Source organism: Sphaerodactylus townsendi, linkage group LG07 (assembly GCF_021028975.2).
Source record: "Sphaerodactylus townsendi isolate TG3544 linkage group LG07, MPM_Stown_v2.3, whole genome shotgun sequence".
Classification (NCBI taxonomy): domain Eukaryota; kingdom Metazoa; phylum Chordata; class Lepidosauria; order Squamata; family Sphaerodactylidae; genus Sphaerodactylus; species Sphaerodactylus townsendi.
Window position 1 is genome coordinate 122,484,610 of NC_059431.1, and position 24,056 is coordinate 122,508,665.

Genomic DNA, 24,056 nt, shown 5'->3' on the forward strand with positions numbered 1-24,056 from the left:
ATTATTTTCATGAGCCTTTTACTTGCACACAAGCATTAAAAAGTATATTTTTCTGGAATGCAGGAACATTGAATGCTTTTCTCTTAACAAAGACACTTTTTCATGATTCTGGGCAATGACTTTAAGCTGTATTCTTGTCTGAACCTTTTCCTCTCCATTATTTTCCTAAATAATGGGGAGAAGGAAGAAATAACCTTCTGGTAAATCTAAAATCATTTCCTTTTTCTCTTTCTCTCTCTTTCTACCACTTTCTATTTCCTTCTTACTTTCACTCCTTTCCTTCTGTGCTTACAGTGTGTGTGTGGGGGGGGGGGTGAAGGGAGAGGAGTTTTTCATATCTGGAAAGTTGTAAATGGTGTTAGGAGAATCCCCCGGTTTTTGGTTTGGACGTCTTTTGGTGGTGCCGGCAGCCGGCAGGCTCGCTTCCTTTTCGTACTGTCAACTCCACTGGAATCCACGGGCTGTTGTGTGGTTTTTTCAGGCCTAAAGTCTTGCACTCATTTGTGGCTGCTCCTAACTTTTTGCACCCGCAGCTCTCTGTGGCGGCCATGTTCGGAGGCAGGTCGCGGCTCAGCGCGGGAAGACCGTGTGAGGCGCATGTTTTGCGCGGAGAAGCTTTTTACCACACCGCTCCCTGGCAGCCGGGTCTTCACCGGGCACCTGCTATCCAGGTGTGGAACCTGCCCACAGGAGGCGCCTTTGGCCCGTGACGCGTCTAGGCCAGGCCGCGCCCACTCGGCGCTGCCGCTACTCCGGACCCCGCCCCGCCCTAGGCTCCTGGACGCATGCGCCATTCGGGACGCGCCTCGCACGTGATCTTCGACGTCACGAGGCCGCTGGCCTCTCATTGGCCAGACCGTGACGGCGTTGTATTTGAAATCGTGCAGAGACGCTGAGGCGCTTCGCTGTTGGAGGGACGAGCCGGCAGGCAGGTGAGCGGGGGTCTGGGCGGGCCGCGTGGCAGAAGCCGCCGGGGGCGGGAGGGCCTGAGCCGGCGCCCCTTCGGCCCGGGGCTGCTCCTTCCCGCTGGGCAGCGCCCCTCCCGGAGCCAGAGGCGGCCTGGTCCGCCCCGCGTCAGGGCCGCCGCCGCCTCCCCTCCTGGCTGTCTGGCCGGCCGGCCTCGGTGGGGCTCCGCTGAGGCTTCCCCGCGGGTGGGGGCGGCGGCGGCGGCGGCGGCGGCCACAGGTGCCCACTCCCGGGGGCGGGGAGCCGCGGGGCCAAGCGAGGGCCGGCCGGGTTCAGGGCTTGGCGGGGCAAAAGGCCTTCAAAGCACCCGGTTCTCCCCGTTGCCCAGGAGGCCTCCCTTGGCGCCCGCCCGCCCGCCCGCCCGAGCAGTTTCCACGGCTGGCCCTCCCGGAGGCCTCCAGGCCGCAGTGAGCGTGAGGGGGCCGGCGGCGGCGCGCCTGAGGGGCTGCTGGAGCAGGGGGCGGCAACCTGCGGCCCTCCAGGTGCTCACGGCCAATCGGCCATGCTGGCAGGGGCTGATGGGAGTTGTAGTCCATGAACACCGGGAGGGCCCCAGGTTGCAGGCCCCAAACCGCTCTCCTGGGCCGGTATAAACCAGCAAGCTTCAAGCGGCCGAAAAAGCGCTGCGAGCCTCAGTTGAGTGGCCGTGGAAGAAGTTCCCAGGAAGGACGCGGATGCTTCGCAGAGCCCCGTTCGCCAATTCTTGGCATTGGGAAGTGGGATCACAAAGGGCCAGAAAAGAGGTGCCGCCAGCACAGCGGGTGGCTTATATTGGAAGGTATTGGAGCGGACGCCTTGGGCCTGCGTTCTCTTGCATTCGTTTGGAATCAGTGGAACAAAGGAAGTGACAATTTGGTTATTGCTGTTTTCGAAACTGCACATTTGAAGTTTTTGAAAACTAAATTGGTTTATATAACCTGGAACTGTTGGTGCAGAGTAGTTTCTGCAGGCCTACCTGGAGGTTTACGAGGAGAGGCTGCAGCGTTTGGGACTCTTGAGTTTGGAGAGGAGACGTCTGAGGGGGGATATGATTGAAGTCTACAAAATTATGCATGGGGTAGAAAATGTTGACAGAGAGAAATTGTTCTCTCTTTCTCACAATATTAGAACCAGGGGGCATTCATTGAAAATGCTGGGGGGAAGAATTAGGACTAATAAAAGGAAACACTTCTTCACGCAACGTGTGATTGGTGTTTGGAATATGCTGCCACAGGAGGTGGTGATGGCCACTAACCTGGATAGCTTTCAAAGGGGCTTGGACAGATTTATGGAGGAGAAGTCGATCTATGGCTCCCAATCTTGATCCTCCTTGATCACAGATTGCAAATGCCTTAGCAGACCAGGTGCTCTGCGGCAGCAGCAGCAGAAGGCCATTGCTTTCACATCCTGCATGTGAGCTCCCAAAGGCACCTGGTGGGCCACTGCAAGTAGCAGAGAGCTGGACTAGATGGACTCTGGTCTGATCCAGCTGGCTTGTTCTTATGTTGGCATCCCTAGGGCTGGCTTCTGTTCTCAAAGGGCTCATGTAAAGAAAGTATATTTTAACTTAATATTTTATTAACTTGACATACCTGTAGCTATATTTGAATGATTCTATAATCTAAAATGTCTGTCTGTTCCTTTATTTTAGCAAACTGTGCTGTAAGGATGTTCGTTTTCCTCTGCCAAGGTCATTAGGACCTCTAAACAAGCTAATTGGGAAGGCATTCCTTCTGATGTCTGTATTGAGATAACCTTGTTATGGCTTCATTAGAGGGGCAGTCCCATTGGTTCAAAAGTACCACATGGGTTAGAGCAGTGGTGGCGAACCTATGGCACAGGTGCCAGAGGTGGCACTCAGAGCCCTCTCTGTGGGCACATGCAGAGTCGCCTCCCATATAGGCTGGCCTGGGCCACTGGGCTCGATTATTAGCAATAAACCTAAGACCTAGTTTTGGGAAAGTAGTGTAGTTAATCCTGTTAAGTGCTGTTAAACCCCACTGATTTTCATGTGAAGAACTAAAGCGCGATCCTTTACCTGGGAGTAAGCTTGGTTGCTGGCAATGGGGCTTGCTTCTGAGTAAACCCTTCTAGGGTCATGATTCACCCATTGCAAGAGTTGCACGGTTGCTTCAAAGCAAAGCCACCGACTATCACCAAACTTATTCCCGAGTAATGCACGTCTCGGAGCCAACCGTTTTTTTCTAAACTAAAACCTCAGTATTCAGGTTAAATTGCTGTGTTGGCACTTTGCGATAAATAAGTGGGGTTGGGGGTTGCAATTTGGGCACTCGGTCTCGAAAAGGTTTGTCATCACTGGGTTAGAGTTTTTCTACATAGTTTTAATATGCTATTGAGAGGTACCTTTTTTTGGCTAGCTATTCTGTTACGCTGTAATCATTGCTTTGGCTGAACTTTGCATTCCTTTGAACTCTGTTCTTAACTTGGAAAAATACAGCTTGCTACATGCAACGCAGAAATGCTTCTGTAGGGACTTTGCTTTATCATTTTAGCCACTGCTATTTTCCAGTTTGTTTTTTGTACCGTTTGCACCTGCGGTTATCAGTGCCTGTGAACTCTTTTTCTTTTTAATAAATCAAAAATACTCTTTATTCCTTGTTTGTGTGGAGTGTTTGATTCAGAGCACGAGCCCATGAGCTCTTCGGTTCTGAGTGGGTGCTCATCAGCTTGTAGAGAGAAGCTCTTAAAGTTTGTTTAGCTTTCTTGCTGAGTGTTGAGGTGGGTCCCACAGGACATGCCAAAAGTGTAATCAAGAGGGTGGAATGGCAAACAGACAATGTATTGGCTGTTGTAGGTTTTCTGGCTGCGTGGCCATGGTCTGATAGTTTCTGTTCTTAATGTTTCACCCTCATCTAAGACTGGCATTTTCAGAGTCATGTCATGGTAAGATGTATTTCTTTCCTCTGAAGATGCCGGCCATCTATGAGTGTGAAACATTAGGAGCAAAAACTACCAGACCACAGCCATGCAGCCTGGAAAGCTCACAACTGCCAGTTGAGTCCAGTCGCAAAAGCCTTCAACATTAAACAATATATTGCAGAAATCTGAAATAGAGCTGGAAGTAAAGCTTAATCATTAATGGTGGTGGAGAATTCTGTCAAGTTACAGCCCCCATAGGTTTTCAAGGCAGCGAGACATGTTCAACAGTGGTTTTCCATTGCCTGCCTCCATGTTGTAGCCCAGGACTTCCTTGGTGGCCTCCCATCCAAATACTTACCAGGACTGACCCAGCTTAGCTTCTCAGACCTAATGTGGTCAGGCTACCCTGGGCCATCCAGGTCAGGGCAGAAACAGACAGGGGTGGTTGGCCTTTGCCTCCCTATGGGTAGCAACTTTTGACTTCCTTGATGGTGTCTGATCTGAGTCCTCACTATGGCTGACCCTGCTTAACTTCCAGGATCTCATGAGAGGAAGCCAGCCTGGGCCATCCAAGTCAGGGCCTAAGCATTAATGTGACATATTCAATGGTGTGGCATGTTAGTTACAAATTGTGCTGTTTTCTCCTGTTTGAGGCCTTGTTGAAGTCTGTGCTGCCTGTTCAGGCTGGGGCCTTGTTCCTCTCCATGTTTAAATGATCCTTTGGTTAGCTTTTCTCAAATATCTGCTCCCTATCTATACTTTTTTCTTGTGGCTGACAACAGAAATTTTACTGAAATAAAGATCGGCAAGCATTTACTATGAATCACCTGCTCTGTAAGGAAAGGCTAAAGAGTCTGGGACTTCTTCGTTTAGAAAAGAAACAACTGGGAGCGTGGTACGATAGGACATCAAATGGGCGGGGGAGTCAGGGCAGGCAAAAGGGAACCTTGCAAGTGATTGAAATGTGCTGCCAGAGGATGTAGTGAGGGCCACAGGCACGGACAGGTGAGCAGATGAGACAAATTCATGGGGTGAAGTCCATCGGGGCTACTAGTTATGGTGTCTAAAGGGAGCCTCTATGTTTACAGGCAGTAATCCTCTGAATACCAGTGCTGGCCATGTATGCCCTTAGTCTCTGTGCCCTGTGGTTGGTCCTCCGGAGGAGCCGGTTGACCTTGATGTGAAACAGGATGCTGCACTGCGTGGGTCACTGACCTGGTCCGGCAGGGCTCTTTTCATATTCCCAGTTTGTCCATTGTACAAAGTCCTACGGGCCAACGCTCTGGTTCCTTGACAGTCGTGCCTTTGTTTTCTTTTCCAGAATGAGTCTGCAAGCCGTCAATGTAGAAAACATTGGAGATGGTTCTTCCACAGAGAACGTTGATGTACATTTTGCATCTGTAGAGGCAACCAGCAAGCCTTCTGTTCTTTGCCCTTCGCAGAAAGAAAATGTGCCACCCAAGGGTGTGGCGAAGAATGTTAAGGTGTCTTTTTAAAATAAAAAACAAATTAAATAATAGCAATAATGTTGCATAATACTAATAGTAGCAGTAGTAATAATAAGGCAGGCCTGTTGGGATCCGCACGAATGCTACGCCGATACATAACAACTTCCTAGGCCTCTGGGTGAGGCTCGAATTGTAATGAGGGCCAACAACCAGCTAAAGATCTGGCAGCTGTGAAATCTACAATATTAATAATAAGGCTGTGGCTAGATAGGGTTGGTTTGTCAAATTTTCCTTATTTCTCTAGAACTGAATATTTTTACATGAACATCTATCGAGGTGGGCCACTTAGTTAAAGATGGCAGACTTTTATTTATTGGATTAGTCCCTGCTTTCCCATTGTATACAATAGATAGGATGGCTTATTTCAAAACTGCATAAATACTATTAAAAGTTTAAAATGTAGATATCAAGTGTAGTTTCCTTGTGGGATCCAGACTGTTGGAAGAGGCCCCAGTAATAACCTGGTTTTGTGTTCTGGATTTATGAGTTGACTTCTGAAGGGCTATCAAAATGTAATGACAACACTGGTCAGAGATGCTACATACACAAATGGTAATGGAGTACCAGTGACTGAATGGAGCTGACCTGCCACATGGTTTGTTAAGTGCTGCCTGGTTCCGGGATCCAAGTGAGACCTAGGCTGGGGGCTGCAAGTCCCTTTATGTGGTGAGGAAAGTTTTTCCTTATATGACCCACAGGAAAGTTTTACCATTGCATCAAAGCCCATCTGTGGGCTTTGTTTCTTAGTTTTTAGGCGATTTCTGACATTTTAGAACTATGTAGCTTTGTATTAGCTATCAGTTTAGAATTAGTAGTGAGGGGAAATGACTGCTGGTAGGATGAGACCAGATGTGAGAAGTGATTATCAGAAGTTATTTGTCGTCTTGGGCTTTAATGGGCCTTAACACCCAACAGGCACCCAACAGCTTCCAACAATGCAGCTCCCTCTGTTATAGTTGTGCTTATTTAAATCTTTCCTTTGTAAGGTAACTTTTCAAATTCCTGTATGGGATCTTCAGACTTGCAAGAGTCCAGGCACCAAGAAAAAAGAAGTGCATCCTGTAATAAAAAGCCATGAGGAGGTTCCAGAGAATTTTGGCTTGCATACACCCAGTGTTGTGTAAGTAAAACATTGTTTGCTGTGTAACAGTTGTGTACAACTTAAGTCAGAATGAATTGCAAGATGCAAGGCTGTTGCCTAGTCGGATGGAGCTGCCTCTTCAAAGTGTGGAGAATCTACCACCACCTAGACCAGGGGTTTCCAACTTTGGCCCTTGTGGACTGTGGTTCCCTGCCAGCATGCTGCCTGGACTGGTCAGACTGCAGTGGGATGGGGTGGCTGCCTTGAGAGGGAGTTAACCTCAGCTGGCTTGCCAGCCCAATAAGCCTCCTCAGGAGACCTGATCTGGCCCACGGGCTGCATGTTTGACACCCCTGTGCCCTAAATGAAACTTGCATGGATCCCAGGCAGGCTAGGACTGCCTAACAATAGAGCATCTGAAGTTGGTAGCAAAGACCCAGTGAGCAAATACTGGGCCTAGATGATTAAACGCTTCTTGTCCTTTCCCCTAAAAGGGAGGAGTGGCATCTGTACCTCTTTGTCTTACTTATCCTTCCAAAGTCTGAGCTGTCCAGCTGAACCTGCTTTCTTTTAAAAAGCTGAATTACGGGGTCTGCTTTTCCACAGGCATCCACTAGCTGCTGAACAGGATGCTGCTGCTGCTACGAAGGACAAATGTACAGAAATCATGGGCTTGCAAGCAGGGACATCAGAGCCAGGGTCTCCAGTTGCAAACAAAATCTCCCAAGAATATGAAGATGCCAATGTATCAAAACTGGAATTAATAAAATTTGATTTTTCTGGGACACCTTTGGTTGAACGATCGCCAGCAAAACTAAGTAAGCAAGTAGAAATGAAGACCCCTGTCCCGAAACCAGATTCAATTGACAGGAACTTGCTGAGCTGGACTGAGGAGGAAAGCAAGACTGAAACCGGGGAGAGTTTGGTCCCCAGAGTGTCTTCAGGGTTTGATGCGGATACGTCTGATGATCCTGACTTGAAGCCACTTGGGGGTTGCAAAATTCAGAGTTCCCCTGAGAAGTCTGTGCTGGCTATTGAAAGAGATAAGATCCCAGAGAATAGCATCCCAGCAAAAGGGGACTCTCCTGCAACTCAGCAGTGCAGTTCACCAGATGAACCCAAGGCTGTAAGTCCACCTGAGGCACAGTAAGTATTTTCTTGAATCTAGAGCAATCTTGGAATTGAGAGAAGTAATATAAACTCAATGAAAAGACTCATTTTACAAGATGTTTTTGTGTGGAGCAGGTAACAAGGACTGAAAACAGCATATACTAAGAATGCGGAGGTCTCCAATATTAATTGTTTCAAACTGTCCTGACGTTCTCCTGATAAGTAGCGCAGGCTTTGACAAATCTGGGCCACCGTGTGCTTTAAAATTCCCTGGTGGTGCTTGGAGCCCCAATGTATAGAGAGTGGAAGCTCAACCAAAAGCTTCAGGGGGCTCATTCCATAGGTTGGGAGGCACCACAGAAAAGGCCCAGGCCCAGGCTGGTGCCAGACAGGCCATGCTAGGTGGTGAAACAACTAACAGGTGGCTTCCTGGCAGAGGTGTAGCTAGAGAAAATGGAGCCTGGAGCACAATCTGAGTTTTGCCCATGCAGCGTCCTTCCCCCACCACGACCAAATAACATTTTTTGTACCAGGTCATCTTAAAGTCACCATCACCTTATAGAACATGCCCCAACACACAAATCTGAACACACCCAGGGCTCCCTAATTTAAACAACATTGAAAGTGATGCTATTTTTGAAGGGGGGAATCCACCCTGAAACAGCATCACTTTTAATGTTGTTTAAATTAGAGAGCCCAGAATCTCCTTTTAAATCCACCTTAAAGGGAGACTCTGGGCTCCCTAGTTTAAACAGCATTGAAAGTGATGCTGCTTCAGGGTAGGTTCCCCACCCACATCCCAAACAGCATCATTTTCAATGTTGGTTATTGTGGGTTTTCTGGGCTGCGTGGCCATGGTCTGGTAGATCTTGTTCCTAATGTTTCACCAGCATCTCTGGCTGGTATCTTCAGAGGTGTATCACAGAGAGAAGTCTGTTATACACTGTGTCCAGACTTCTCTTATTACAGACTTCTCTCTGTGATATACCTCTGAAGATGCCAGCCACAGATGCAGAACAAGATCTACCAGACCACGGCCACACAGCCTGTAAAATCCACAACAACCAGTTGAATCTGGTTGTGAAAGCCTTCAACAGTATTCAATGTTTTTTTTTAATCTAGGGAGCCCAGATTCTCTCTTAAAATCCACTCCAAAGAGGGTGGATTTAAAGAGAGAACCTGGGGAAAATTTGAGGTGCCTTTCAGGGGAGCAATATTTAAGCTAACAGTACCAAAATTTTAGGCTATCTTCAGGAGACTCTCCTTCTGATATCACCCACGTTTGGTAAAGTTTGGTTCAGGGGGTCCAAAGTTATGGACTCTCAAAAGGGTAGCCCCATCTACCAATAGCTCCCATTGGAAACAATGGGGGATGGGGCACCCCTTTTGGGAGTCCATAACTTTGGATGCCCTGAACCAACCTTCACCAAACCTGGGTGATATCAGTAGGAGACTCTCTGGATGAAACCTCCCAGGTTTACTGACGTTTGATTCAGGGGGTCCAAAGTTATGGACCCTCAAAAGGGTAGCCCCATCTACCATTAGTTCTCATTGGAAACAATGGGAGATGGGGGCACCTCCTTTGGGGGTCCATAACTTTGAATCCCCTGAACCAAACTTCACCAAAATTGGCTTGTATCATCAGAAGAGTCCCCTGACGATAGCCTGAAATTTTGGTGCAGCTAACCTAAAAATGGTGCCCCCTGCAGGCCAAAAATGAAAAAAAAACATAAAATTGAAAAAGCCACAAACGAACCTGCAATTCTTGCACCCACCACAAGGTGGCACCTGGGCCACTTGTCCCCGGATGTCCCCATGGTAGCTACACCTCTGCTTCCTGGTACCTGTAGTTGGTGCATGGGGACATACCTATGGAAGGCAATGGTCCTTCAGACAGGTTGGTCTCTGGTCGGGAAGGTCTTTAAAGGTCATAACCAGCACCTGAACAGAACTTGGAAACAGACTGGAAGCCAATGGTGTTTCAAAATGAGCAACATATGCTCCCGGCTGCTAGGCCCCGACAGTAGTTGGGTTGCTGCATTTCTGGCCAGTTGTAGTCTCCAGGTTGTGTTGAGGGCAGCCCCATGCAGAGTGTGTTGTAGTAATCCAACTGGGGCTATATTGCACTGATGCAGAACTCATGGAAATATTACATCTCTGATTAGCAGTTTGTAAGGAACACTTTAAAACGTTGATGCTGTGTATGCTTAACCAGAAAATACTCTCAAACTTAGCAGGACTAACTTCTGAGTAACACCCTACAAATCAACTTGTAAATCCTTTTGCACAATTCGTTCAATAATACTTCCTAATGGAACTACTATCTTCATTTTAAGGATGCCCCTGCAAATTTTGTGGGAAAATTAAAAACTTCTGTTAACCTGTACTTACTGCAGTTTACTAATAGAACTGAAAGGAGAACATCAGTTACTATTATTTCTTTTGAAACGGTCTCTCCTGTACTGTTAATGTTGCATGCATTGTGTATCCCAGTTTCATTCCGCTGTACTGATTTTAAATCATTAATGGCTTAGAACATGAACTGCACCCAGGTGGATGAACAGAGACAAAGCACTATCTTCCCTCCCCCCGCCCTGGAAAGGGAAGAGACACTCTGGGCACAGCCCCATCACATGATTTGGCCCTTCTGCCGCTAGGCTTGTTTTGCTGAGAGAAGGGAGAAGCTATCAGCCCCTTAGGAAAAGCCCCAGTGGCCAAAAGAACACTGTGATTGTCTTATATGGTGCAGGCTAATTACTTTTATAGCTGTCAAGTTCAACAGGATAAATACTCAGAGAAAAAGTTCATGTTAAAACTAGTGAAGATACTGGCAGCAGAAGTGGCAACATGAATGTGTAAAGGCAACCTAGTTTATAAAGTATATTGAAACAGTTTTCGTTGTCAAGTGCTATAAAGACTGGACTCCTGGTTCTCTATAGGGAAAAGACTGCACAGTTGGCAACTGAAAGCAAAGTTCTGGCTGAAGCAGAAACGCCACCTGATCCTTCAAGAGAACAGAAGGTATGGTGCCCGCATACAACGATGTAATTGCTGTGTTCAGGATTGTTCTGCACTAAAAAGACTGCCATCAGCACAATTTCAGTTGGGTCAAAATGTGTATGGATAATCAGTAATCAACTTAGGTCTCTGTTTATTTCCCTCTGCTAGTCCCAGGAGAGGTGAGAGGGCAAACAGCCATGTAAAGTGGGGAGGCCCATCCCAGCATCTTCCTTGGTCACTGGAAATCCTGCTTGTGGCTTCAGGCCTGTTTATGCTGTCTTAAAGGCTGGCAATCTGCTTCCTTGAAAATGGACTCTCACAATACTGACTTATTCCACAGCATGTTTCTGCTAATGGAAGGAAGGGCGTGTTGTTTCACTTTGGCCCACTTGTGTCTCATGCAGCTCTAGGGGGTTTCTTGTCTCCCATGAGCAGCCCTGGGGGCCACAGTGGGAAAGTCAAAAAGGAAGCTAATTCCAATGAATGAAATGCCTTCCTGAAGTGGAAACTTAACATGGAATCTATGCCACAGAATTCTTCATCCAGTATTGTGTTCTGTTGTTGTGCTGGACTGACCATCTCCCTCTGTTCTTCAATGGAACTTCAGTTCCAATGAAATTGACCATTTCCCTCTGTCAGATCGTATAATCATTTTACTTTACTGGCATTTCTGGATTAAAGTAACATTAACTTCAAGGTGAACATTACATGGATGTTTTAAAGAACCAAGTTTTGTCTGTCAATCATATGTTCACTACTAGCAACAAAGTAAAGAATAGTGGGTGAAATATTTTTCTTAGAGTCCAGAATCAATGGAAGCCTCTGGCTACTTCTACAGTTGGCGAGGCATCTGTCTTGTTTTCTGATCCAATTGTATCATCGGGGCCACTGCCACAATATTAAAAGGCTGCTCAGTGAAGAGATGGGGAGCAAGTTAAATACAAACTGTACAGTGCACAGCCTTATGGAAATTTCACGTAACTATTGTTTGCCTCATAGGCAAGCCGCAGTAACTCCTCCCGTAATGCATTGTCTGAAATGACAGCGAATGAAGAAAAGGAGGAGTTCAGATCTCCCAGAGAAAGTAAGGCCTTCCGCTGCAAAAGCTTGGTAGTGAATAAATAAGGATTTTAGCCAGGTGAATAGCAATATCCAGCTTAGTTGACTTATGCTTATCAGTGGCTTTTTGGGAGTAAAGGGAAAGCATAAGAATATAATCTGCCAATATGACTACTAAGACTGCATTTATTGTTGGAAGCTTTCATGGCGGAAATCACTAGGATGTTGTGAGAAGATGTGCAGGCGAAACGTCAGGAGAAAATGCCATTAGAACATCCTACATCTATGAATGTTTCCTCATTAAGAGGAGAGCTGCTTCATAGAGATCTGTGAAGCAGGGTGGAGTTAATTTAATCAATAAGACTTGATTTAAATCATGGTTTTACACAGTAAGACTCATTCTTGCTGGTATGATTCTTTTTAAAAAATTTGATAACATAAAATTGTGCAGAAACATTAAAATGAGGGCATAGAAAACAGATCTTTTCTTACAAGTCAATATATTTACCAATAAAATTTGAACAGTCATATGCAAATTCTAGCAAAATTTATATACCTTCCCCTTTACCCCATTTCCATCAATTTTTTCCAGCCTGCTAAATATATACATATATACTAAATATATACCCGTATACTCATTTCATTTGAATGCATTCCTTCAACCTTATTATTAAACAAAAACTTTTGTATATATTTACTATAATTAATTTCTAAACCTGTTTATTCCAAATATATATCAGTGTATCATAATTTCAGGTTACCATCTTTTTACTTATGTAATAATTCATACAATTTAAAAACCAAACATATATGTATATACATTTGCATTTTGCAGGCCTGCCTGCCTTATCCACATGTAGAAGATACGACCTGTTACCATTGTAGACTTTTCCCACCAAGGAGAAAATATTTTTAATTTTAAAAATTCATCTTTTAGAAAAATGACCCGAAATAATCTTACAGAAACCTCTGGAAGACCATGATATTGTGAATGGATTAATGGAATTCATTTATTTAAAAAGGTAGACATTGCCTGAAAATGCATTCTCATGTTAAATAATTAAGAACTAACCTTACTTCATGATGAGTAACCTTCATGATGAGTTAAACAGTTGCACTAGCTCTAAAGAGGTTTTTCTCCACAAAAAGCATTTTAATTTAAAAAATCTGATTTAAATTATGAAAATCCAATTTGCTTTCATTGCTTTCTAGTCATTAACTTCATTTTATTCTAGTTGTAGAAATGAACATAGACTACTTGGAGCAATTTGGAATGGCCTCGGTAAGGACAGGTTCCTGAACAAACATACATTTTCTAAAACACTTGGCTTCTATGTCAAAATAACCCCATGAAGAAGAGTTAACAGTTTCATTCAAGTTGGGAATTTTGTGGGTAGAATAGACATGTTTAAGGTTCTGTGTGTGTACAGTCAAGTCACAGCTGACTTTTGGCAACCCTGTGGAGTATATGGCGAGAGACATTGGGAGGTGGCTTGCCATTGCCTGCCTGTGTGTGGACTGAGAGTTCTGAGAGAACTGTGACTGGTCCAAGGCTTCATACGGAGCAGCAGGGAAACAAACTTGGTTCTCCATATTAGAATCCACCGCTTTTAACTACTACACTACACTGGCTCTCTGTGTGATTACTAGAAGTCCAAAATCCCTCCAGCCCATATAAGCCCAGTCTAATGAATAATATCTCCATATGTTCTCCTACCCACTGCTCTTCCAGTTAGCTGCATTGTTGCCATATGAAGCCACCTTGTAGTCATAGAGAATCAAGATCTTTTCATTGGATTCCCGGTCAGATTTGTATCAACCCATTTTTTTGCTCCCTTGTTTTGGAATTTTACCAACAATCTGTTCTGCTAACAGCTACTTCCAGCCAACTGTTAAGTGTTCTGGTTTTGCACTGAGCAAAAGCCATATCAGGCCCCCGTTTAGAGCTAAGGCCCATACAGATATTTTCTTTCACTGGGGATCAAGTGCTCACGGCTGCCTGGTAACTGCTGTGTGTTGGGAGCCTTGCGACTGCTGCAGCAGATGAGCTCCCTTCATCAAAAGGGACTGGCTGTCCCAGTGCACAGTCTTCACATAGAGCAGGGGTGTCAAAAGTTGAATATGTCATAAATGTGACTTGGCCAGATCCGGGCGGGGGGGAGGGGGAGGTGGCTGCTTTGGCTGACCCCAGAATAGCACCAGGGGGAGGAGCTTAGACTGGTGAGCACTCAGTGTGGTGGGGTGGCTGACTTGAGGGAGCTCTTGGGGGGAGGGGTTGCCCCAGCTGGCTCTCAAGCCTGATGAATCCCCTCGAGGACCCCTGGACCGAACATTTGACACCCCTGATTGGCAGCCTGTCAGCATTGCTTGAGAGGGGCACCAGGAGGAACCGGCGGAGATGAGCCCAGCATATGCACTAGTCTGTGATCTCCAGGGGCCTTCGTGCACTCTCAGCCTGGCCTCACTCGCGTGGAGGGAGAGGAAAACGTTGCCAGCTGCTTTGAGATCTTGCTGGGGAGTAAAGTGGGGTATAAATGATAAGATGATCAAGGGCTGATTCTGCCTCTTCTTGCAGTTCAAGGAATCTGCTTGGAGGAAGCAATCTCTCTATTTGAAATTTGATCCTTTGCTCACTGAAAGTCCTAAGAGAATTGGTCCTCGTGCAGTTGAAACAGCACCTGCCATTCCTGCTTTATTAGGGTAGGCATCCACAGACTCTTCCATTGTTTTCTATGTGAGTGGACGACACATACACATTTCAGTATTTGCATTTTTATAGGCTGTGTACTGAAACCTCCCTTCATGAAATAAAAATGCCCAAATGCAACAAGCAGCTATTAGACATGAACGTCCTCGGAACAACCCCAGACCTGGTGAGTGTTGTCTGAATATTTCCCATAGTTGTCTTGTCTTAGTACTTGTGTGATCTCAGGACTTCCAGTTTGCAGCAGTATTCCTTGGTGACAAAGGTTTGTAGTATAGCTCATGGAAGTTAATGCCTGATTTCACTCACTCCTTTCTGAACGAGAGGCAGCACAAAGTAATTTGGGAAGAAGGACTTTCTTTTCTCCCATTGTCCTGTGGAGATGGGACTGGATGTGAGAGGGTGATGCAGCTGACACCCGGGACACTGGGCTCTTCATCAGAACATTTTTCTGGGAATTACTTGCCAGTTTGCGACTTATGAAGTTGGGTTTGTTTGCCTCCCTCAAGAGTCAACAGTTCCCACAGTTGTAGGCGTATGAAGTCAAAGCTGGTGCTGGTAAGAGTTTGACATCAATGGTGATGTACACTTTCTGATTGGCAGCCCATAGAATCCAGACTGAGCCCAGATGAGCTAGCTACTCCCCCACCCCAGATCTCATGTTTGACCTTGCGGGGGCATAAGAGAATATCAGGGAGGTTGATAGTCATGGTCAGCTACTGTGTAGCATCACGGCAGTGGCGAAGGGAGCGCCAGCGCTTGCTTTCTGCATGGGCAGGCTGCAGCTGCAAAAAGCCTGCAAAGGACAAGATGGCTGCCTGCCCCCGTGCAGGCAGCCATCTTGACGCTTCCACCCCTTGCCGTCCATTCAAGGGCGGAGCTGCAAACACCTGGCTCCAGGTGGCGAACCTGCCTCTCCCCCACAGCGGAGTCTTCCCACCTGCTGGCTGTAAGGTTGCTGCTTAACCTTGGAGGGTTCCTCGGCCAAGGTTGGCGTGCAGCCCAGAATTGGGGAGTGTTTCCCGTATCTTTTGCCTTTCTGTGTGAAACTGTCTTCATGTAGTTCTCGGATGGGAACTTCAGCTGTGTTTATCTAACTTTGGCGGGAACTGGGACGGCAGCCTGTAAAAGCAGCTGATTGAATGCTGGGAGGCCAGTTCCCGCATTGCTTGTGATTGACTTAGAATGCCAGATCAATAAAGAACTCAAATGTTACTTTTGGCCTGGACTTTACTAGTTCCTTACATTATGCGGGAACTGGCCTCCCAGCGTTCAGCCAGTCTGTGCCGCTGCCTGCCCCTGTGGGCCTGCTGTCCTCTCCACAGCAGAGAAGCAGCACGATGGAGCTGCTGGGTGGTTGCGGGGGGTTGGGGGAGAAGCCCACCAAAGTTGCCCTGGAGCTAAGACCTTTCCAGGAGAAGGGGTCATTCTTGACTTGATCATTTCATATTGGCGGTGGTAGTACTAGGGTAGCTTTCAAAGTTGTTTTTGTTCAGTTAGTGGCTCTGAAGATGGTTAATGTGTGAGATGTGCTCTCTGGGACAAAAAGCTCAGGATTGCTTTCCTAGACCAATTGCAGGAAGTCACTCTCTCTTTTCCCTTCCTCGTAGTAAATCCAATAGACAATTCTCTTGATCTGTCAAGATAATTTTTTATTGAATGGAACATAGTACAGTGTTCTGAATGTTCGATTTTGCAAATGAAGTGCAAAATGTTTTATGCAAATGTGGGTTTTTTTGCCTTTTCACCGCAGGCGGAGACATCTCCCGGCATGCCGACCACCAGCGATCCTTTGCAGTTCTCCTGTGCTCCTGTGCCAACTGAGGCTATCATTGACGTGCTGAAATATAGCCAGAAGGACATGGATGTGGCTGTCGAAAAGATTAAGAACAAGATGGATGCTGTTGTTCAAAAGCTTACTTCTGAGGTGAATATCTTCGGAATTCATGCGATTTTGATAGGCTTTAAGCTTGCTGCATCTAAAAATGACTTTAGAAAAGCCTGAATGTCATTTTCACACAAGAATTCTGTTTTATTCAAGGAAAATATTACTCTGCCTTTTAAACATTCCCAGCTGGGTTCCCTGGTGAGAGCACCCCTGTGAAGTTGGTGGGCTGTGTGACTGGCCGAGGTCAACCCAGTCAGCTTCCAAGACCACAGGGATTTGAACTGCAGTTTCTGGATCCTAATCAGATGAGAGTGCTGAAGATTTACAACAGGAGTGCCAAACATGCCGCTTGGGGGCCACATCTGGCCCCTTGAGGGAGCTTATCACAATACCTTAAACAGTTGGAGTGGCTGTGAAATAGCTGCTAGCAGGGTGGCAGAGAAATAGCGTGTTGCCATTGTGTTGGGTCGACGGTTCTTGCTCAGTACAGTACTGTTGGGTTCAGTAGCCTTTATTAGTGAAGCAGAAGTGAGCCAAACTTCTTCAAGCCAGTTCTAAAGCGTGCAAAACCTATCCCCCATCCCCCCCCTTCTCTTTTCATGCCAGTGAGAAACTTTCAGGATCCAACTTAATTGTGTCTAGCGGGGAGATCTTCCTTTTCATGTTGCCTGGCAACCAGACCTTGGAGCTCTCACAGCTAGGGCCGTCATGGGGACGTCTTGCCCTCAAGCTTACCAATCTCCAGCCAGGGGTTGCTTAGCTACATACAAAGCAGCAGGCCTAGGATAAGTACATACGTGCTACCAGGCATCTAATTAATGCGGGACATAGTGATTGAATCCAAGACTCTGACCCATTGTCTCCTAGGTCCGCCAATGGGCTCTACAGCATGTTTCCAGATGCAGCTCAAGTTTTATGTCACAGTTGTTCTAGATCAGGAGTGTTGAAGATGTGGCCTGGCGACTGGATTTGGCCACTTGAAAGGGTTTATCGGGCCCACAAGCCACCTGAGCCACGCCCCCTTCAGTCCTAAGCAGGCCTAGTAAGCCCAGCGGGCTCGCCAAGACAAATCGAAGCGAGTGTGTGTGTGTGTGTGGCTCAGCTGGCTCATGGGCCAGATAAGCCCCCTCAAGACAGCTACCCCACCTTGCTGTGGACTGGGCAGTCCATGCCACCCCAGAGCCATTCTGGGGCCAGTCAAGGCAGCCACTCCCTCACCAGGGCCCAGCCCAACCAAGTCACATTTGATTTACAAGGTAGAGCCAACGCAGGGGTTTTGCTAATAAGACACATCTAAGGGGCTCTTTGCAACACATGTGGCAAAATCACAATCCGTACTTGTAAAGTGGAAATGTGTCGGCTGACTTGGATCCTCATTGGAGAGAAAGGTGGGATATTATATGTGCAGAAAGAAAAACGGTAGCTGAAAATGGGGAGCAGATAAAAAATGGTGGGTGTGGAGGATATGAGGGCTGCTGGGAGAAGGGAAGGAGAAATGGTGCCGGGAGGGAGATGGGGGGGGGGATGGAGACTCCCTCCCAGTTCTTGGCAGGCCCCCCACTGTGCAAGTGGGCCCAACCTGGTCCCCACCGAGCAAGTCAGCCTAGCCAAACCATTAGCCCTCAACAACTGGGCCAGACTTTTCCTGAACGGGGCGGGGGTTGCTGAAGGAGGAACTGAAGAGACTGGGGCAGAGAAAGGTAGTTTGGCTGGTGGGTGGGAAGAAGAGGAGGGGAGTGGCTGGGGGGCCTTTCAGGAGTGGGAAAGAGGTGCCCCTGCAAGTCCTTGTGGAATCCCTGCTGGTTGAATGCTGCAGCAGAATGTATTGGGCTGAATGAAGCCTATTATAGTCTATTATAGGAGCAGCAGTGGCATAGTGGCTAAGGGCAGGTGCACTCTGATCTGGAGGAACCGGGTTTGATTCCCCGCTCTGCCGCCTGAGCTGTGGAGGTTTATCTGGGGAATTCAGATTAGCCTGTGCACTCCCACACAGGCCAGCTGGGTGACCTCGGGCTAGTCACAGTTCTTCAGAGCTCTCTCAGCCCCACCCACCTCACAGGGTGTTTGTTGTGAGGGGAAAAGGACAAGGAGATTGTCAGCCCCTTTGAGTCTCCTACAGGAGGGAAAGGGGGGGGTATAAATCCAAACTCCTCCTCCTCCTCCTTCTTCTTCTTAGCTTTATTTCTTTGTTTCTCCTGCAGTTGTGAAGGCATGCCTATTGATGCCAAGTACTGACAGAACCTTGTGTTTCAGATGCAAGAAAAACAGGCGGAAGCTTTGGAATGGAAAGGAAAGTATGAAAAGACCTGCATCGAAACACAAGAAATGGGGTAAGTGTAGTTGGCCACCTCCAGATTCTACATCAGTTTTCTCAAACGGACTAACGGTTCAAATGGAGCCATTATGCTAAGAAGAGCTAGCATTCCTAGAGTGTGCCAAAGGAAATGGAAAGACTTGAGTCCCCTGTTTCCTTCATTGATGCCTTGCCTTTCTCCCAAGTTGGCTTGCATCACTGTCTGTCTCATTCTCACAACAATTGTCTAATGTGGTGTGTGACTTGCCTGAGGTCAGCTAGCGGCTTCCGTGGCAGAACAGAGATTCCAACCTGCTGCCTCTTCTTGAGCATTCACCAGCAGTCACGCTCCATTTTGGAATTTGCCTCCTCTGAGGCAGAAGAAGCGTCCACCTTCGGTCTAATTCACCTACTTTCTTGAATCTTGAAGGGGTGCATCTGAGCAGCATGATCATTACCACACTTTCAGATGTCTGAGATCTGGTGAACTCTCTGGCAACATGTAAGGCTTAATTTATTTTCTTCTTTAGGAAAATACTTGCGGGATTTGAAGGTACCATAACACAAATTGTGGGTAAGTGCAAATGTATAACTGTGGCATTGAGGTCCCAGGTAATTAACATCAGGCTAGTCTGTGTCTGCATTTTGTTACCGAACTTTAGATATATGAATTAGCCCCGTACAAAGATTTGGAGAGGGAGTGGGAATCAAAGAAGAACTTCTGAATGTCAGATACTAGTGTTTGGCTTGTTCAATCAATGGCTATTGGCCATGATGGCTACAGGGATCTTATGAGTTGGGAAACCGGCAATCCTCTCAATTCCAGTGCAAGGGCAGGCAGCAGCTTTGTGAAACAGGGTGCTGGACTCAGTGGGCTGCGGGTCTCATCTGACATAGTTGCTCTGATGTTTGGAGATTAAACCATCTGCCTTTAGGATTCTGACACAGTTTGGTGGACACAACGCTGTAATGGCTTCCAAAGTGGGTGGAGCTAGTCACAAAAGGCCTGCTGCAGCTTCCCTTCAGCCACGCACTGACGATTCCTGTGTTGTGTTAGCTGGTGCCAAAGCAGTGTTTTTAAAAATCTGCATAGCCAATCGGAAACCTTGCTGGGCCAAACTTTGCTGTACCACAGTTCGTACTTGTAAAGTGGAAACGTGTTGGCTGACTTGGATCCTTATTGGAGAGAAAGGTGGGATATTATATGTGCAGAAATAAAAAAGGTAGCTATAAAGACACTTGATGGGCAGCATGAAAGGTTTTGTCACCCACAGGTGGGCCTGGTTGGGGGCCTGGTTTAAATAAAAAGCCTGAGTAACCTTCTCAAGGCCTTCCACCTGATGCCCTTCAGCTCGGAGTGCCGTCCAGTGACTGAGCTGTCTTGATATAAAAAAGAGTAAAAGTTCACGAAAGGGTCATTTCAAGTTAGCAGAAGTTTGCAAAGCCAAAGGCCAGAGACAATCAGGGTGAAGCGGCAGTTAACCTTTAACATAATTGGTGAATTAATTCAACTGTGACTCTAGACCAATGAGAGGCTATTGCCTGGGCAGGGGAAAGTATCCTGTTGGATGTATGCATTGTATATACTATGCTAAGTTGAGATAAAGTTGAGTTGAGTTCTGTGTGTGTTGAACTTTGTTATTGCTGAAGACTTCTGTATAGCTTTATAGTCTTGTATAGCATAGACTTGTGTAACCTTGCAACCGCAAAAGTAAAAGCCTTCCTATGGAAAGAACATCTTGCGTGGAGAGTATTCTTTTCCAAGTGTGCTAGAAGGTTGCAGTGAGTGCAAGAAGACTACTAGACCTTCACATCTTACCAGAGTCGTTCCACTTTAAACTCTGCTGATATGAACCTGGCACTTTTCTTGTGCACACCACCACCGTTGGTGATGTGGAGACTTCTAATGTTCCCATGCTTCGTGAAATATTCAGGAAAATAGGAAGCGTAACTCCGGATCTCCGCACTTCTCAACGCGAGGGCCAAATCATATATTTTACAAATATTCCAGGATCGAGAGTTGAACTGCAGGCTCGGTCTGGCCGGTTTCAGCTTTGCGCTGCTGGCTCTGCTTCCGAGGCACCACTTCTGAAGTTGCGTGGAATTCAGAGGCAGAGCCCGCAGCTTCAAGCAGGACTCAGCCAGACCAAGCCCAGCATTGAACAGGTTTCTCTGTGCTGCTGCTTGTGCCGCAACAGAGTGGAAAGAGGGTCGAAGAAAAGGGCACGTGGCTGCAGGCCGTGTTGAAACATTCGGTGGGCCTAATGTGGCTGGTGTGGACCACAGGAGAAAAGGGCCCGCGCGTTGGAACTGTGGAGGTGTAGCTCCTGCATGAAGGCGGTAGATACAAGGGGTAGGTGTGTAGAAATAGAAGGGCTTCTGCAGAAATGTCTCTGGCTTCTGTCTCTTCTAGAATACTAGGAACAAGCTGTTGTCTCAGTTGCTCCAATTTGTTTTTCTAGAGGATTCCGAGAACCAAAAGGAGCTGGCCAAAAAAGAGCTGCAGAAAGTGCTGGAGGAGAAACAGCAACTTCTCTGTGATGTGAACTCCATGGAGAAATCATTTGCTGACCTCCTTAAACGATCTGAGAAACGCAAAGAGGCAATAGAAGGATTTCTAAAAGTGAGTCTGTCCCACTCTCCCCTTCAGCCACCCAAGAGTCTTCTCTTCCTTCCAACCATTCTTCCATTCATCCTTGTCACTTCCTGGGTTCCCTCCCACCCAACCCCTGGCCTTTCTCTGAGCCTGGCAGAAAGCTGAGTTTCTTTTGGCCTCCACTGTTCAAACTTTTATTGTAGGCGAGCAGTAAAATCTCGTGTACGAACAAATCCAGTGGGCTCTAGAAAGCTCCCTCCTTGTCATTCTCCTCTTGGATGCCTGCACTGGTGCCTAAGGGTTACCCACTGAGGAAGATAACTCCTGCTGCCTTCCCCGCACCCCCGCTTGGCCCCATGTCACCAGTTCCCTCCTCTTGCTGGATGTCTGCTCCTCCTCCCGAACATTATTATCATCATGCAGCAGCTGTGACCTGCCCTCGAGGAGTGGCTGACGCCTGCGCCTCCAAATCCTCAGGCAGCTGCAGATGTACACTGTAATTATTCAGTGGTGGGGGAAAGGGGCGAGCATGCAAGGTGGAGTAACTGCCACATGCCACTGTTTTGTTTGTAGTTTTGTACCTGTTCTGTATAAGCCCTGCCCCCAGTCCATGTGTGCATGGCAATTGGCTGGAAGTGAGTTGTCTCCACCATGGCTAACCTTTTATATCATAGAAAATTCCCGAGGCTGGGATCCATCATTGGCTCATGCCCCTTGGTAACACCAGCAATGGTTACCTGCCAGCACTTGGCTGGATCCTGTGACCCATGGATGAAAAAAGCTTTTACAGCAGATGCCTTCTCTCCTCTGCTTTAAGCGGTTCAGAGCCATTAGAAACGGGGTGAGGGCTTCTCCATTGTGGCTCTGGGGAAGGGGAGCCCCTGCCCACTGCAACGCCTCCCTGCCTGCCAGAGCATTCAGAGGTTGGGCTCAACGGCAGGTGGCTTTCATGCGAGGGAAAGGCAGGCTTGCTAGTTTATTTTTGTCTTTAGCCGGGGATGTCCAACTATTATTGTCGCTGTCTTGGAGAGCAAAACTGAGACATTGGCTCAGTTGACTGATGATTCAGATTCCTGGAGGGTTGTGTGGGCTGAGGAGATCTTGAAAAGGCTTTTCACCGTTCATCACCAAGTCCTCTCTGAAAGGCCTCTCGCCATCTGCTCTGGCCCGCCTGTGATCCAGCATTGTCACAGTGGGATCTGACTGGCAGCTAGAACTGCCACGTGGGAATTCTCTGCTGCCTCTGCAAGTCTACTGTATGGAGGCTGTTCAGAATGCATCTGCCGGACTGCTGGCAGGGCTCACGCGAGTGTCCTTGCTTCGGGCAGAGCTCAGAGGGCTGATCTGAGACTGGGCTTGGTTGAGGCCTCCGAGGGCTCCCATCTGCATGCTCCAAGCCTTTGAAGCTGGGTGGGCGGCTGCCAAGCTGCTGAGCACCAACTCCTGTCGTGACTCCTCAGCTGCGCACGGGATGCCTGGCAGGAACCAGCCCTGGGGTCCCTCTGGAGTGGCTTTTTGTTTTGGTTCTCTGTTCTGTGGTTTTCATCTGCTGAGTTTTGTTCTTGAGTGTTTAAATGGGCCACTGTTTGCAGTTTTTGTTCGGCATCCTAGGAGTCAAATGGGGGGGGGGGCATCTTAAATAACCTTGTATGAATATCTAATAATAGAATGAAGAGGCTCTGAAGAAATGTGTGGAAGACCAAGCCGCCAGAATTAAGCGGGAAGAGCAGAGATACCAAGCACTGAAGGCACATGCGGAAGAAAAGCTAAGCCAGTACGTAACGTGTTGCAGGAAGTTGTGGGTGGTTCTGATTTGACATAGTGTGTTTCTGTCTAAAATGACTGATGGACCTAAGTAACTCTTATTTTAGAGCCAATGAAGAGATCGCTCAAGTCAGGAGCAAAGCCAAAGCAGAGCTGATGGCGTTGCAGGCCAGCTTGCGCAAGGAACAAGTGAGAGTCAAGTCACTGGAGAGACTTGTGGAGCAGAAGGTCAGTTGTGGGCCCTGGTGGTGGTGCTAAACCAGCATGAACTCTGGCCTTCTGAGGGAACAGGGACCAGGAGAAATCATCTGTAGCTGCAGGGATTCATCCGAAGGGTCTCTGTTCTGCTGGGATCAGGTGGGGACTAAAGCAGATGAGGTTCACGCAAGTGAGGTGTCAGGGGAACTCTTGCAGCCCCTGCTGGATTCCTCTGGCCTTTCCCTATTTCCATTTCTTTTCTCAGACCCCATTCCCCTTCATTAGATTTATTTCATGGCACCATTATAGTGTTATTAGTACTGGATTTTAAATTGGTTTTTTCATAACCTGCCTTGAGCCCATTGATGGGTGAGGGTTGGGGGAAGGGCTGCATATAAATCACCATAAATAAGCATCTGCTTCTCCCCCCTTCCGAATTCTTGCGTGACACACAGTCCCTCCTCCTCCTCCAGCCATTCTTCATTGTTAGGGTTGCCCCCCTCCTTGGTAGGGCCTGGAGATCTGCCACCTGCCACCCAGGCAAGAGAACATGGCTGCTTGTAAAGGGGAACTCAGTGTCATTCCACCCTGCACAGGGCCCCCCCCCCCCAAACCCTCCGCTCCTCACCGAATCTCCAGGAGTTCCCCAACTGTAAGTAGGCAGCCACCCGACGTCATGGCTGGCTACGACTAAGTGTCTTCCTGTGCAGCCCTGCCCCCAACGGCCCATCTGTGAGCAACTGTTTTAGAACTGATCAACTTTTAAAATCTGTTTCTTCCTTTTCTTAACAGGTGAGGGAAAATGACGAACTCACCAAAATCTGTGATGACTTGATTTCAAGGATGGAGAAAAATTAGTAAATTGTCTGTTTTGTCACTGTTTCAGACTTTGTAGGTTCGAGACCCAACTATGCAAGATTTCATGTGCTCTAGTCTGACTTTCTCCCTGTAGTTTTTCTAAAGCTATATGAGCCGAAAGTGTACTGAAAACCTGTTTTTCCTTTTGTAAATAAAACTTTGCATCAGTATA

The 24,056-nt window shown here is 47.3% G+C and overlaps 1 protein-coding gene across 2 annotated transcripts; it reads left to right on the plus strand.

Moving 5' to 3' along the window:
* The first annotated feature begins 824 nt into the window (after positions 1–824).
* Positions 825–24,056, plus strand: TACC3 (transforming acidic coiled-coil containing protein 3). 2 transcript variants are annotated; one of them, XM_048502682.1, is made up of 16 exons: positions 825–932; positions 5,147–5,309; positions 6,320–6,453; positions 7,021–7,560; positions 10,464–10,545; positions 11,524–11,608; positions 12,819–12,865; positions 14,159–14,283; positions 14,363–14,456; positions 16,041–16,214; positions 18,429–18,505; positions 18,999–19,042; positions 20,931–21,091; positions 22,732–22,838; positions 22,936–23,056; positions 23,819–24,056. In XM_048502682.1, exons 2-16 carry the CDS (start codon positions 5,148–5,150, stop codon positions 23,882–23,884), a joined length of 2,019 nt encoding a protein of 672 aa, XP_048358639.1. In that variant the 5' UTR covers positions 825–932; position 5,147; the 3' UTR covers positions 23,885–24,056. The 2 variants fall into 2 exon arrangements, with proteins under 2 accessions (XP_048358639.1, XP_048358638.1); XM_048502681.1 differs by lacking the exon at positions 825–932 and adding an exon at positions 1,325–1,744.